The sequence below is a fragment of the Scatophagus argus genome, chromosome 1 (genome assembly GCF_020382885.2).
Source record: "Scatophagus argus isolate fScaArg1 chromosome 1, fScaArg1.pri, whole genome shotgun sequence".
Taxonomy (NCBI): domain Eukaryota; kingdom Metazoa; phylum Chordata; class Actinopteri; family Scatophagidae; genus Scatophagus; species Scatophagus argus.
In genome coordinates, this window is record NC_058493.1 from 13711875 (window position 1) to 13727620 (window position 15746).

At 39.4% G+C, this 15746-nt stretch overlaps 1 protein-coding gene across 3 annotated transcripts in view; it reads left to right on the forward strand.

Moving 5' to 3' along the window:
- Window positions 1-15746, forward strand: part of rps6ka2 (ribosomal protein S6 kinase, polypeptide 2) — a 19524-nt gene continuing 3778 nt past the window's right edge. Inside the window, exons 1-16 of one of the 3 annotated variants that reach the window (XM_046384705.1) lie at window positions 1-1137; window positions 4566-4682; window positions 6150-6231; window positions 7210-7290; window positions 7649-7728; window positions 7999-8105; window positions 8195-8232; window positions 8335-8477; window positions 10123-10193; window positions 10632-10720; window positions 11202-11266; window positions 13981-14083; window positions 14249-14394; window positions 14761-14883; window positions 15146-15235; window positions 15353-15511. In XM_046384705.1, coding sequence (XP_046240661.1) covers window positions 1111-1137; window positions 4566-4682; window positions 6150-6231; window positions 7210-7290; window positions 7649-7728; window positions 7999-8105; window positions 8195-8232; window positions 8335-8477; window positions 10123-10193; window positions 10632-10720; window positions 11202-11266; window positions 13981-14083; window positions 14249-14394; window positions 14761-14883; window positions 15146-15235; window positions 15353-15511 — 1521 coding nt within the window. In that variant the 5' untranslated portion in view covers window positions 1-1110. Of the gene's footprint in view, window positions 1138-1166; window positions 1818-4565; window positions 4683-6149; window positions 6232-6690; window positions 6784-7209; window positions 7291-7648; window positions 7729-7998; window positions 8106-8194; window positions 8233-8334; window positions 8478-10122; window positions 10194-10631; window positions 10721-11201; window positions 11267-13980; window positions 14084-14248; window positions 14395-14760; window positions 14884-15145; window positions 15236-15352; window positions 15512-15746 lie in introns of those variants that run through there. The other 2 variants (XM_046384697.1, XM_046384714.1) reach the window with 2 other exon arrangements.

Below are 15746 nucleotides of genomic sequence, written 5' to 3' on the forward strand. Positions count from 1 at the left end.
ATCTGCTTTAGAATGATGCTTTCAGGGCAGTTTTAAGGGATATCTTCTGTGTATTCCTGCCTGTGCGTGTATGTAGTAAAATATAGTACTATATTTGAGCCTTTCTGTCCTTCAATCTGTCCAGATCTGCTCCATGTGTATGAATATTAATGTTGTGATCTCCTTACAGAGCTATAATCCCACTGGGACAAAGACACCAGTCCATAATCCGGAATCTCCTCCCACAGCACAGCACTGCACATTGAATAACTACATGTGATTACATATTCAGTTGTGCTGAACTGTCAGGACACTACATGCCAGCTATATTCTAAATATGAACCAGATCCCGTCAAACACATGGAAACGGTACTATGAGCTCTGTTTTTCATGATGTTCCAAGTTTGGGGATCACAGTTTGAACATCTGAGGTGAATTACTCCTGGCTAAAAATATAAAGTCTTATTTTAGATAAAATTAAAGCCCAGGTCAGCTGCGGACATATGACTCAGGTAGAGCAGTAGTCCTGATTTAACCCAATTCCATCTAATAAAGTGTCTCTCCCATTTCCCCTAGTCTCTATTTCCATCTCTCTCTCTCTCTCTCTCTCTCTCTCCCTCTCTCTCTCTCTCTCTCTCTCTCTCTCTCTCCCCCTCCGCTTATGTAACACTGCAGTTCTGCAAAGCTGCTGATGTTACAGATCCAAGTACCTACACACACACACACACTCACTCTCTCTCTCTCACACACTTGCCCAGTGATCAACCAGATCACACTGTACTCTCTGTGATTGCTGTCCTTGCTTCTGCCATCATTATTGATTGAAACATTGACTGTTGTCCTGTCCTGACTGTTGTACTGTTGTCACATTGAATTGAATTCTGTTGCAAAGTCACAGAATCTGAGCCACAGTGTTTTCCACAGGCTTTCACTGTCTGCTTCACTGCTTACATTCTGACATTTGTCTCATGATTGTTATTATTATTATTATCTTTATTAATATTATTATTATGTCTCTCTCCTTGTGTGTTACTGAGATGTCATGCAGGAGCAAAGGAGAAGGGACAGAGGACGAGCCAGACAGAGAGAGGTAGCTGGGTTACACCATGTGACCTCGCCAGCTGTTGCTGTATGCTGGTGGGAGAAACAAAAAGGGAGGTGAGGGGCAGAAACAGGGGAGAATAACGGAGGGAGGGGTTGGGAGCTTGCCGGCACACAATGTGACTGGTGACAATCCCTTGTTCTGCGGGGGGGGGGGGCAGCAAGGGATGAACACACACATGCTCAGGCAGAGATGTGAAAAGGGAGCTGACACACACCTCTCCTGATTCAGCGGAACAGATTTATTCGTCACCTCTCGCTGCAGCCTCACGCAGCGAGCCTGCTGCAAAACAAGACAATCCCAAACCCAGCAGCACCTGCCTAGTCCGTCTGCGTAGATTAACGGCTCTGTTGCAGCTCTGGCTGCGTGCTGACTGCCGTCTACTGCAGGGAGACACCGGCGGGAAACGACAGGCTGAAACCCACCACAGAGACGAGCAGTGAATTTGAATGATGGGTAAACTAAAAAGCGACGACTGCATTGAGGATGAGCCAATGGACAAACCACGAGGCAAATAGATAACACTCACACACACACACAAGAAAAGGAAAAGCTCTGCATCTGTACCTTAGGACCTCCTGCAAGGATATGTTCATCATTATGGGATAGATGCACAAGTCTGCTCATTGCCATGGATACCAGCACGCGAAAATTCACAGTGCGGAGATGGTTTTCTATCTACCTGAAGAACAAGGCAGCAAGGAACAAGAACAGCCCTGGCTTCTGTCAACTGGAGGTTAGTCATGCTGTTTAGACCCCCCAGGCCCCCCACCCCCCACCCCGAGGGGCAGTGCAAACTTACATCAACTAAAGATTTGTACGTGTGTGTGAATCTGTGTGTGCTGGAGAAGAAGATTGGATCACAGCTGCACCATGAGTGTTTTTGTATGAATATTAAGGCCACAAGGAAGGAAACAACAACAACAAAAAAAATCCAAACGAAAACAGCAGCTGTCTCTCATACCCAGCCCATGAGGATGTGTGTGTGTGTGCACTTTGAAGTGGGTGTGGAAAGAAAGTGTGTTTTTTTGGTTTGTTGTGGAGTGGTTCAGGAGTCACTGCAGTATCGTTACAGCTGTTGCTCTGCCTGTCTGTCAAGAATCCAGAAAATAGAGACGAGAGCGGAGAAATCCTGCGTTTTGACTAAGATGGAGAGCGAGAGACAGGCTACGTGGAAATACATTCCGACAGACAGAAACGCTAACAGGCAAATAAGCAACCATGCAGGCAGGTTGATAGATAAATGGATACAGACAGATTGATTCAGTGGACAGCGCAGCAGTGGAGGTCTATTTATAGCCCAAACAAAGCAGCAGGGAGGAGAGAGAGGCAGTATGCTGTTTGCAGCTCATCTACCTGTATGTCTGAAATATAAATAGAAAAAGTCCCCCTTCCCTCCTTGGCCTTTGTTGTTGTGACTGGTGATTAATCAACTCGACAGTTTATCCACTTGTCTGATTGTTAATCTTTCTGGCTGGTAAATGGCTGTCTGTCTGTGTTTGTTTACCTGTTCGGCTGACCGTCCATATCTGTAACGTCATGCTTTGATGCTCCGTGTGGGGAAGTCCTCTTTTCACTTCCATCCCTGTCATGGGAAGGTCACAATCGAGCTACAGACCAGCATTTCAGAAGCTAGCACCAAGGCCTGCTTGAACCTGTTTCCTTCTGCTTGGACATCTCTCCTGCTGCATTGTTGAAAGAATAAAACAGCTACTGCACTACTCTTTATGAGCTGAAACTTTGTAACATGTTACACCTCAAGTCACGATCTGGTCAGTGAAATCACAGCAGGTGTTGGAAAAATGACATTTAAACTCAACTCACAGTGCAAACCCAAATGCATGTGCTCAGAGCTTTGCATGCAGCCATCTCATAATAATACCATATTCACGTGCCACTCTTATAAATTTTAAGCATGACCTTTTAGTGTGTTTAGTGAGTTTACATAATGCAATCATCATAATTTGATAAATGTCCACATATTTGAATTTGAGTCTCAAATTATTTTGCACACTTGCACAAAGTCTGATGTGAAAATCGAGTCTGTAGTGGAAAATCTTTTGGCATCTCTGACTGTTTCATGTGGAGTGTTGCTATGCTGCCATGTCAGCTCTTGGTGTGCTGTCAGGTTAGATTCAGTGAGGATGAACTTGTGGCTTTGTCTGATCCTACATTCCCTTTAGGAACCTAGACTGTAAAACCATCTCTATTTTAGCAAGTATCGCCATTGTTGAATAGCAAAAGGAGAGAGGATGAGATCATTTTACTTGTCTCCAATATGAATCTCCTAATGACATTTCTAGAATCAAGTTTCATTTTCTCTTCAAGCATGTGCATCTAACTCATAATATCTACAAAATTCTTGGTACAAACACCCTGGAATAACTTATTATTATCTGTCTAATTATCTAATTATCTGTCCTAAATTTTGCTCATAATAAAAATAAATTTCAAAGGCTTAATTTGATACCTAATAGCTTGCTTAGCTGCATGCATTGGAGCATTGTAAACTGTAACAGGAAATTCAATGTGTGGAGTTATTCACAGACTCAATAACACTCTCACTGCAGAGATAGCATCAAATAACTTCCTATCTTAGCAGAAACCGATCTAAGTGACAGTTTGGTTATTTTTAGCTTCATGTGGCCTTGAAGTCTTACAAATTACAGTAACTTCAAATAGTGGGACAAATCTCATGCCACATAAAAAGATATTGTACTGTACATGAGCAACTTGGACAATTTTGCTAAACAAAACAGACTAGAATGTATATTTAATAAAAGCTTGTTCACATAGAATATTATGTGAAAAGAATGACAACAGTATTCACTGCACTGCAGTGTTATGTTTTCCCAATGTTGTTTCCCATTTTTCAGTCATGTCAAGCTGCAAATGTGAACGTCTCAGCTCTTCCTCCCTGAGAAACAAAAGCCTCAGGGACAGCAGGATCACGACAGTTTTCTGAAAAAAAAAAAAAATAGGATCAGGTTAGAGGTTACATAAAAACATTTCATATTTGACTACTAAGTGAGGTGTAAAGCTGTTATCTTCTAAATGACACTGACTGCTTAACAGAATTACAGAATCACACTGACCAATCTCCTTCATGCCACAGGTTGGTAGTTATGATCATCTGCTTCACCAAGCAACCCAAATAGGCTGAAAAAAAAGCTTACACAATGCATCACTGCCAAATACCTCGGCGCATACCTTCCCAGCAATAACATAATGGATCATAAGTACCCACCTGTCTTTTTGTGTGTATTTAGAGAGTGATTTATTTTACATTATTTGGACTTGCTTTTCTTTATGAATGTTAAACGGGCATTATTTAATTACTGAGATGTTGTGAAATGTAATTCAACACCTCTGAGACAGATGTTACTCCTTTTATCTCTTCAGTTTTTCTTAGCTTTTCTGTCTCTGTATAAATATGTAAATAACATAATAATAATGTATTTCTTTTCTGTCTCTCTTTCCTCAGGATGACAGCATACTTAAGGAGATTGACATCAGCCACCACGTTAAAGAGGGCTGTGAGAAAGCAGACCCCTCTCAGTTCCAGCTGCTTAAAGTTCTTGGGCAGGGCTCCTATGGAAAGGTATAGGATACACATTTTAACTTTAACCGCTGAGACCTGAAAATCTCAAACCACAACTCATACAGCAAATCTGAGCAAAAGCAGGCTCTCTCAAAGCCTTTGGATCAGAGGGTTGGGACAGGGATCTTAGAGAAAGGCAGGAGATCAGCGTTGACACTACAGGCCAAAAGATAACCCATGACTCTAAGCCAAACGCTGACTGCTATCAGGCTTTCTCTAATTGCCTGGCTGATCCAGCAGGTCATTACTTAGGTTAGGTTTCTTCAGCTGTACTACAAGTAGATGGCACTACAATAGTCTGACTAGACTAGAATATCTGGACTTCACACATACACCATATGAAGCATGTACACTTAATAAAAAAAAAACACAGACAATAATATGCTGCTATAATAGCCTTCTCTCTGGGAAGTCTTTCAAGAGAATGTGATACAAGACTGGATGACCGAGTCTGATGTTAGATGATAAAGCTGGTCTCATCCTAAGATGCTTGATTGGCTTGACACCAGTAATCGATTTCTTCCACACCAAACTGATAAAACCATTCCTTTAATGGCATTTCTTTGTGTACGGTTGGGAACTGTAAGATGGATCAGGAAAGAGCAGAAACTGTAGCCACAAAACTGAAAGTGCTAAAATTCTATCACTATATGGTGTAGCATTAGATTTCCTTCAACAGTAACCAAAAGGCCTAGTGTGTGTGTATTATGCTGAAACTGACGGAGCTGTTCATTTTCAATCATTCCTATATTAGCAGTATGATAACTCAAAGCACAGAGCGTCAATTGAAATTAGCGAAGACCTGCTGAATTGTGGGCGTTACTGTCTGCATGTGGCAGACATAAAACCTCAGCAGAGCTACAAGCAGGCACGTGAGGTTTAATATAATATCATGTATGTATGTAAAGTATTCATGAGCTAAGATAAACAGTCTTGTTTCCAGCTTTGTGACCACGTGTTTTCCAGCTAATCTATTTTTTTATTATTATTATTAGTAGTATTTACTTAAAGAGGTAGGAAAATTTCTTTAACACAGAAAGGAACACTTCTTCCTTCAGTTTATCAGAAATAATCCAGTTCAGAATGATCAGAGTTGGAGACACATGGTTTTTACTGCACAGGAAGGGGATGTAACATTGTGATAAAATAATTATTAACTAAAGCTGTCAGATTAATTTAGTGGAGTAAATAAAAAAAAATACAACAGTCGCCTCTAAGATGTGATGGAGCACAATTATAAATTTGCATAAAATGGAAATACAGTACTTTAGTAAATGTACTTAGTTACATTTCACCACCGATTAGCAATTCCTGAATGATGTGCATATTGATATACTCTTTACCTGTGTTTTCATTTTTGCCCAGTGCTGCAACAGTGGGTCTTTTGAAATGTTCAGCAAGTGTTTTAAATAGTCATAAAATTTCATAAAACCTGATGACGACAGTGATGCCTGATGATGATTCCAGGTGTTTCTGGTGAGGAAGATCAGAGGAGTGGACAGAGGCCAGCTGTATGCCATGAAGGTCCTCAAGAAAGCCACACTGAAAGGTAAAAATGAAGAGTTCACAGGTGGGATGCAGCAAATTAAATTTCTAATACTTAATGGCATACCTACCCTGTTGTCTTAATGGCTTCATTTAGTAGGTGGTATGTTTCACTTATCTTTTTATAGACTGACCACAGCCTCACGCACTCATTTGTGGACACTTAAGAAGTGAAGTGAAGTGAATTATAGACTTGCATAAAATGTTTTTTTGTATCTAATTTGTATATTATGTTCGCCAATTTTAAATATATAAAATATTCCAAAACAAAACGTGGTGTCTGGAGGGAATGTCTTTCCTGTGATGTTTATACATCTTATGCCAGGTTCAAGTTGTAATTGTAAATATTGTGGTTTCACCCAGGCATCCAAAAATTAAATAAATTACAGAATCTTGGCTGACACACACATTAAGTTGAAATAACAACTTTGTTCTTGAGTAGTATTTGTATTTTACTTATTAGAGCAATGTTGGCCATGCACAGGAGTGATAGGAGATATATGATTGTGAGAGATCTCAGTGTGTCCTACATTCAGGAGGATTTGGGATAAAAGAGGTTAGTTTGTACTTTTGATGCAGATAAACTGATTTGAGTCAAATTGGGATTGTTGTAAATGAGGATGTACTGTAAAAGCAGGTTGAGATGTCATGTGCTGATTTAGTGTCTTTGTACAAGCCTTAATCCTCTTAACCTGCACCCCTGGAATGTAAATAGTTAAAGTCTCATCCTGTCAAGGAGACAGATGCTTCAATAATACTGTTATTGTAGTCCCCACTGCACTATAGGCCCGCAGCCTATATAGGATGGGTCTAATTCAATGTACAAGTTTCAATGAAGTAAAAGCAGTTTGATCTGACAGAAAACCTACTGGTTTGTATCTAATAGTACAAGAAGTTGTTATGATTTGTCTGCATGCAGATTGAAATAACGGAATATTACTTCATTAAACCAGTTCTACTTCCTCCACTGTTTCCTTCTCAGTTCGTGATCGCGTACGATCTAAGATGGAAAGAGACATTCTGGCAGAAGTGAACCATCCATTTATAGTTAAACTGCACTATGGTAAGTCTGACTGTCTGATTTGAATATCTGTCTCCCTGAAAATCACTGTGTGAAAAGGAGATTTGGATAATTTTCAATGTCCAACTTGTCTATGTGAGTTACCTTTTTTTTAGGAAAGTTCATTTGAAAGAATGGAAAATATAGAAGCTGAATGCTATTCAATTTCATTGCAAAAAATATATATTTTGTGAGCTGGGTGTGAACTGAGCAAACCCTTTTATAGTAAGTGTCTGATGGACACCAGGCATCTGTGCAGATTTACTGTTGGCTACTGCGAGAATCCACTTCATTTACCTTTGCTCATTACTTACTGTGAACTAACACACACAGTGGTGTGTGTGTGTGTGTGTGTGTGTAGCCTTTCAGACAGAAGGAAAGCTCTATCTGATCCTCGACTTCCTCAGAGGAGGAGACCTTTTCACTCGTCTGTCAAAGGAGGTAGGTTTGCTCCTGAAAGGCTTCCTGGCTCTTTTCCCGTCGTCACTAAAGAGAATCACAGTCTTTACTTTTCAAGATTTATTATGGCCTGATTAGAATCAGCAACAGTGATAACAATAACACAATAATAACTAAAATCCTTCTGCCTTTTCAACATTTTTTTGATGTTTTATCTTTCTTACCTGCTCATATTTGTATCCAGTTGTTTTTCTATGCCTGCTGCGTTGTGATGTATTTCTCAGAACATCCACATGTTTTTATTTGTTCTAGGTAATGTTTACAGAAGAGGATGTGAAGTTTTACCTTGCAGAGTTGGCCCTGGCCTTGGACCATCTTCACAGTCTGGGCATCATCTACAGGGACCTCAAACCTGAAAAGTATTACCTCATAAAGCCTTCCTTTTTGTGTCCAATCATTTTACAAAGTAATTTATAAGGCAGATTTTAATATATGTTTTTCCCAACAGTATTCTTCTGGATGAAGAAGGACACATTAAGATAACTGGTCAGTGCATCCAACCACAAAACTCTTCTTTCTCTCTGCTCTTCTTTTCCTTAATGTCACTCTCTCTGCTGATTATATCTACTCTCTGTCTCTCTGTTTCAGACTTTGGACTGAGTAAGGAGGCCATTGACCATGACAAAAGAGCTTATTCCTTCTGTGGAACAATTGAGTATATGGCTCCAGAAGTGGTAAACAGGAGAGGGCATACACAGAGTGCTGACTGGTGGTCATTTGGGGTACTTATGGTAAGAACTGTTTACGCTTACAGTCTTTTGCTTTCACAGAATATTTTCACTTTCATGTGCACTTGTTATCTTTACTCTGACTACATAGTCTCTTTATTGACTGGCAAGTTTTGTCTGATCATGCCGTCAAAAACAGCAGGTATGAATTTACTGTATCTCATGAGCCAAACGCTCCTCTTGGATAATGTGCCAGCGTACTTCTGGTTTCTTAATTTGGCTTTCGTTTGGCAGTAAAGCTGCTTAATTACTGTATCTGGCAGATTTAGTCCCATCACTTTCAGTAATCGTGCATCTGTTGAATTCTGCTTGTTTTGTTAGGCTGGTGGCTTATTTTACTAATACTAAAAATGAGGTTAACATTCACCGACAGCTTGTATCCACATCAGGGCACCAGGGAAAAGTGTCAACCCCATCTGCCCTTGACTGGTATTAGTTTTTTTATAAATATTAAAACAAACAAACAAATAGCAGAGCATTTCAAAGTACACCCTCTGGACAAAACAGATTTTGTAGAACTAAAGACAATTGAGTCAAGTTATTATAAATATATATACCAAGCTATAACTAATTATTAACTAATAACTATTCTTTATCAAATGCATGTGTTATTTTGCATTTGGTTATTTGAGAAGTGGTTTCACACTGACTTATTCTTCAATACTTTAAACTGAAATAAAATTGTGTAAAATGTGTAAAGAGTTTGTAGAAACAAAAGAACTGATTTTTGAATAATGTGAATCCAATATGATTTCCTGTTATCTGTGCTGAATTTTTCTTTTTGGTCATCATTACTATAAGAATATGACTTTACTGTCAGTGTGTAGGGGTATTGGTCTGGTCTGGTTGAAGTTGTTGTGATTTTGTCACTAAGATCGTTAAGGTCACAGATTAATAAACTCCTGTTATGTACATTTTAGTGTGTATAAGTGTCGTAAGTATTGCATATTTTTATCTATTTCATGCCAGCATTAAAGATATAATATGTACTTTATGATGTAGTATGTACTCCACATTAAAATGTATACACTGTATACACTGTCTCAGATGTTTCCAATGAAATTCAGACCCAGAGAAAAGCATTATTTCATTGCAATAATGGTGCATTTTACTTGGGCTCTTGTGACTAAAACATCCGAGAGAGTCATAGAGTGAGGAAGGACGTCAATGAAAATGACTAAACATATTGTGAATAAAACTTTAAAACATTAGCTATTTCTGCCTGAGTAACATCAGACAGCATTTCAGCTGCAATGGTGGTTGTTTAACAATGAAGACAGCAACTTCCATGACCCCACACTTCTGAAGTCTTTTCTTTTGTTTTCATTGAGAGCCCTCTAGTGGCAGAAACCACATGCTGTGCATTAAATAAAATGTGTCCACTAGCAGCATTTATAAAAAACAGAATTTATAAAAAAAATAACAAAATGTAAAGGTTTAACAGCTTTGACATATGTTAAAGTGATGTCTTTCTTTAAAATCTAATATTTCAAAGAAAGTCTGGTTTGTATGCAGGGGAAGTAAAATTGGTAATGGTGACACTTGCATAGAGTATGAAGGCCGAAAATAATCAGTAATCATCAGTCTGTGTTACATTCTATTGGTTGGCCGCCATGTGTTTTGACAGCTGTTGTCATCTGTTTTCCAGTTTGAGATGCTGACAGGATCATTACCATTCCAAGGAAAAGATCGGAAGGAAACAATGGCACTTATTCTAAAGTAAGAACAATTTCAATTGATTATTGTTGTTATTCTTGAAGCCTTTTATTCATGATCAACTCCTAACACTCTGAATACAGATTTAAGTGTTATTAGTTATCAGGGCACCATTTATCTGTTGATAAATCATTTAACAATGTTAATGTTGCTTTCTTTTGTTACTGATGTTTCATTGGTGTCTTGTTCTTATTGTATTTATAGAAAGTACAGTATGTTATTACATTTTGGCCATATTTATATCCTCAAAGTTCATGATCTACTTCCACTTTTGCTATGCAACTGTATGCTCTTAGTAATCTAAATAATCATTAATTTTTCATGATTCCACGATTTACGCTGCTGTCATGAACCTTCGGTCCACTGAGAAAATGAAGATGTATCACGGCATTGCCAAACATCTACGTGTGCATAAATGTGTTTCTCATCTTGTGTGTACAGGGCTAAGCTGGGGATGCCGCAGTTCCTCAGTCCTGAAGTGCAGAGTTTATTAAGAGCACTCTTCAAGCGGAACCCTGCTAATCGACTAGGTACTTTATACATAAGCCTTGGAAAGTGGCATGCAGATATGTTCTCAGAATAATTGTAGAACAACTACATTTTTGGATTACTAATTATCGTGAGCAGTTTTTACCTGCAGGGTGAAACCTAAGGGACAACAAGGCTGCAGATGACAGCAGCAATTTTAATTAAATCTGTCATTTTACACACTTTGCATGACAGTTGAGTCACTTAACAAAAGACTTTTCAGGCGTACAGACCTGAGACCTAATCAGCTTCCACGGGCCTCCTGTAGTATGACAACAATGTTAAGTGATACCATTTATATCACAGATATCCAAGCAGTCAATCAGGGCAGTCTAGCTGAAATTTACCTTTATAAAAAGACTATAAAAACTCACTGACTGTCTACATGTTTTGTTTAGTTCTTACTTATTAGATGTTTTCACCATGCTGTCTGTTTGCATAATAGAAGTAAACAATGTCTCATCAATCTTTGTGACTGATCAGGTGCCGGACCAGATGGAGTGGAAGAGATAAAAAGACATCGATTCTTTGCATCGATCGACTGGAATGTAAGTACAGTTTCTGTAGTCACATAGACCTCATTTTACACTGTCCAGTATTGTAGTTTTTTCAGGTAAAGACACTATTAACAAAGGTTCTGCTAACTTGTATTGTACACTTTTGTTCTGTGTATTGTTTATATGTATGGAAGCCACAGTTGTGTGAAAATATCTGTAAGTAAATGTCCTGTCCTACCAACAGCCACATCTGGTTGCCCATGTCTACGCTATAATAATTTCTTTGTTACCGACGCTTTATGTAAAGGTGTTAGTGAGGTTTTTTAAGCCAATTCTTGTCAAATACAGCAGTTTTTTTCTTTGAAATTTCATGAAATATACTATTAGAGGCCTTGGTTAAACATTCACTGTCAGAACAACACATCTGAATTGCATTGTGGTGACTGTAGTTGTTGTCTGTCATCGAAACCTTGCAGCTGTTCATCCACTTCCTTAGGATTTGCCCACATGAATCATTTAACATTTTTAGTGTGAGATTTTGCTTAGAGGCAGAATCTGTCCTTCTTGTGTGTGCTGCCCGACCTTACTGTAATTCTCATGGAATATTTACCCATGTGCACATGTTCTGGCCACAGACATTACCTGTACTGTCATAATCTAACCTTGACATCCAGTCCTTCATTCGAATGTAAGCACTCTTGCCCAAAGCTTCTGTTCCAGTAGCCTGAAATTCAGTTTGTTTGCGACACACGTTTCAGCGCGGCGCGGTGGTGCCACGCAGGTGGCTGTTGTAAACAAACCGGCGGGTGTGTCATGGGCCATGGATCCCAAAGGGAAAAAGCGAAAGATAGCTGATGAGAACAGAGGATTCAAGGAAGAATGAACCGAATCATTTGCTTTCCTTGCCGGTGCGGAAGAATTGCCTGCATGTTTGCTTTGTAATGAGAAGTTGTCAAATAACAAAAAGAGTAATTTGGAAAGACATTTCCAGGGAAGGCATGCTAAATTTGCAGCAGACCACCCAGTTGGGAGTGAGAGAGAAAAAGTGCGATTGCTTTACTTCTGGAGAAATTAGAGGAGCGCAAAGATAGATTTAAGAAGTGGATTGCATCTCCAAACTCCACTTCTGCTGCTAGTTTTGTTGCAACCCGGGAGATAATAACGCGTGGAAAACCGTTCAGATGGTGAGTACATGAAGGATTCATTCATCAAATTAGTCATTTTGGTAAGCTAATATAGCTAATATACACTTACAGCCTGTGTTCCCTTCATATAAGGCTTTTAATTTTTTTGCGGCTCCAGACAGATTTGTTTTTTGTTTGTTTTTTTTGTTCAATATGGCTCTTTGAACATTTTGGGTTGCCGACCCCTGCTCTAGTGTATATCCCAACAAGAGCAGGTAAAAGCAGCTCAACAAGCTTACATTGCTGAAAAAGCACTTATGTAACCGTGAGAAGGACATTTCAAAAAAGTCAACTGGTCCAATGTTACATGCATTAGCCTTAAAGGGAGTGAGGAAGACCACTTCGTTTCTGGTTGTATGCACCAGCAAGACAGTTGTCTGTGACTTTGCTAGAGTTGAAGATGGTTTTGATAGCCAGAAATCTCAGTAAAGTAACCACTGATTTATTGTTTTACTGAGTGAGCAACAGATTTGCTCAGCGGTCACACTGTTTCATCCATTCCTTTTTATCAGAGATGTTCGGAAGGCTTGTGACACTTGTTTATCCGCTGTTGTGAGTAGTGATGCTGTCATTCCTGACAAAATCCGCGATTTGGATTTGATTCTGCATTTCGCACGCCCACTAATCTCTGCCCTCACCACTGGCTCTCACTGTCACTCCTCACTACATGAGCTACCTACTCGCCCCTGCCAAACACCACATTTCCCCATTTACAGATGGTGTTGCCGGTTTGATGCAACAAGCTATCAATAAGAGGTTTACCGCTCCTCCACACTATGCTAATTAAATCACTGTGCTGTATCAGGCCGAAGGAGCTGCCTCTGTTGTGTGCCAGTGTCTTGTTTGCCTTTTCCCTGTGCTCCTCTGATCTTTCATGAATGTCTTCATCTCTGAGGAGCTTCTCTCACAACAGAACTGATAACGTCTGCATCCGAATGTTCTCACCCTCTGTGCGTTACAAATAATATCAAGAGCAAGTCAGATAGCAAGGAGAGGTGTGTGTTACTGGTGACACTCTATTTTATAGTTAATTAACATGGTATCCTGACACAGTGGGCAATGGTGACACCTGCAGGCCATACTCAATAATACAATTCAGTAAATAAATGAGCATGTTTTGACTCCTGTCAGATGCGTGTCCTTTTTCATCCCTGCTGATAACATGAGGATTCTTTATTATCCACGAGTTGAGGCCAAATATTTTACTGTCTTATTTTTATTTTCTCGCTCCTTATTTTCCTCTCTTCTAATATGATTCAGGATCAGGCAGTGTCATTGTTGACTCAGTACATGTTTACATTAAAACTTGCACCACTATAGGATTAGTTTGGTGTGAGATGTGAACACTTTGTCTAACAGTTGTGGAGACCATCCCATATTTTGCTGTTCATAATGGATCCAGTGACTTTTAAAAACACCCAGTTCAGTGGGAATTAAGATTTGTTGACACACAAATCACTTGTTAATTATAAGCATGACTTTTACATTATTCTGTATTGTAAATTTCCAACCATCACATGTCATTTTGTGGTTCAACTGGCTGTTGCTCAGAATATTGATTATTGTTGCTGTTTTCTGCAGAAGTTGTACAAGAAGGAGGTGAGGCCTCCGTTCAAACCCACAGTTGGAAGACCTGAAGACACTTTCCATTTTGATCCTGAATTCACCTCCAGAACACCCACTGGTAACTAACACACACAAAAACACACATGTGCTTAGATTAAATGAGTTTAATGATGCATTTGGACTCGATGAGAAATACAAGCAAGCTATTATTTTAATTTTCATTGTGAACCACTGTAAAGTATTGGGAGCAGATGTTTGTATCTTTGTGTCTTTGCCAATCCAGATTCTCCCGGCATCCCACCCAGTGCTAACACACACCAGTTGTTTCGTGGTTTCAGCTTTGTTGCAACGAATCAAATTCAGGAGCCCAGCATTGCTACAGTAGCACCTTCTCGTCAGGAAGTGAACAACATGAACCCCATAGCACAGGTATTCACTGCATGTCTGTAAGAAAACAACTCAAGTCCCAGTTCCACATCTAATTACATGAAGAACTCGCACACGTACTGGATAAGGAACTAAAACTATATAAATAAATCACCAAATTGATCATTTGTATGAGTTAACTGACAGATATACAGGCTGAATAACTAAGAGATAGGCTATTTAATGATGCTGACCTTTCTGAACATTATTTCCATAAATCATGGTCAGCTACACTGCTGCAGCAACAGACTGCTGGACAAAGCAATTATTCTCTCATCTAATATAAGACTCACACACATTTGACTATGATGGATATAGGAACTTTAGCAGAAGAGTGTGTGTCTGTCTGATTATTTTTGTTCTCTGCAGCATCTCCGGGGTGACGTGGCCTTCAGTGATGTTTATGAGCTTAAGGAGGAAGTTGGACAGACAGCGACTTCTGTCTGCAGAAGATGTCTGCACAGGGTTACAGCTGTGGAGTATTCAGTGAAGGTAGTGAACAGTAATTAGAACATAGCAGAACATATTAAGGTATACAACAATATTCTGATAGAAATATTATAATTTAAACAAAGCATTTTGAACATAGATGAAAAACATTTACAGCTACTGTCTTAGCTTCCAAGGCAAACAAACAAAATGTGTTAATTACATGTGCATAAGGTGGGTTAACGATGCATCGTGAGAGCGCTGCACCCAGGCAGCATGTACTGTGTTCCCTCTCATATCATGTGTCTTTCTGTTTTTGTCTTAGATTATTGAGAGAGCGAGAAAAGATCCATCAGAAGAGATTGAGATACTGCTAAGATATGGACAGCATCCAAATATTATTACACTGAAGGATGTAAGTGCAACACGCAAAAATCATTCTAAAATGATTTGCCAAACCTCTTCAACATCTTTACAGTGTTGTGTGTGCTTGTGTATGTGTGTGTATGTGCGTGCATGCTTTTACCATTAGGTGTTTGACGACGGCCAGTGTGTGTTCCTGGTCCAGGATTTACTGAGAGGAGACGAGCTGCTGGACAGAGCTTTGACAGTGCCAAACTTCACAGAGAGAGACGCCTCAGACATCATCTGCACACTGACCAAGACTGTGGAATATTTACACTCACAGGGGGTGAGATGGAGAGACTGAACACTTTCCACACATGACTTGTGGACATCATGAATGTTTACACCTACTTGTAAAACATAGTATGTCTGTCTTTGGTTTTGAAGATTCAGCAGCAGCTTTTTTCTGTGTAACTTTTACATGAATGAGCCAGAGAGATGAAGCCACTGAGATGGCAGCAAAAAAGCTCCATGGTTGCACTGAAGGTTATGCTATTCTGCGAAACTGATCATATGTTTAT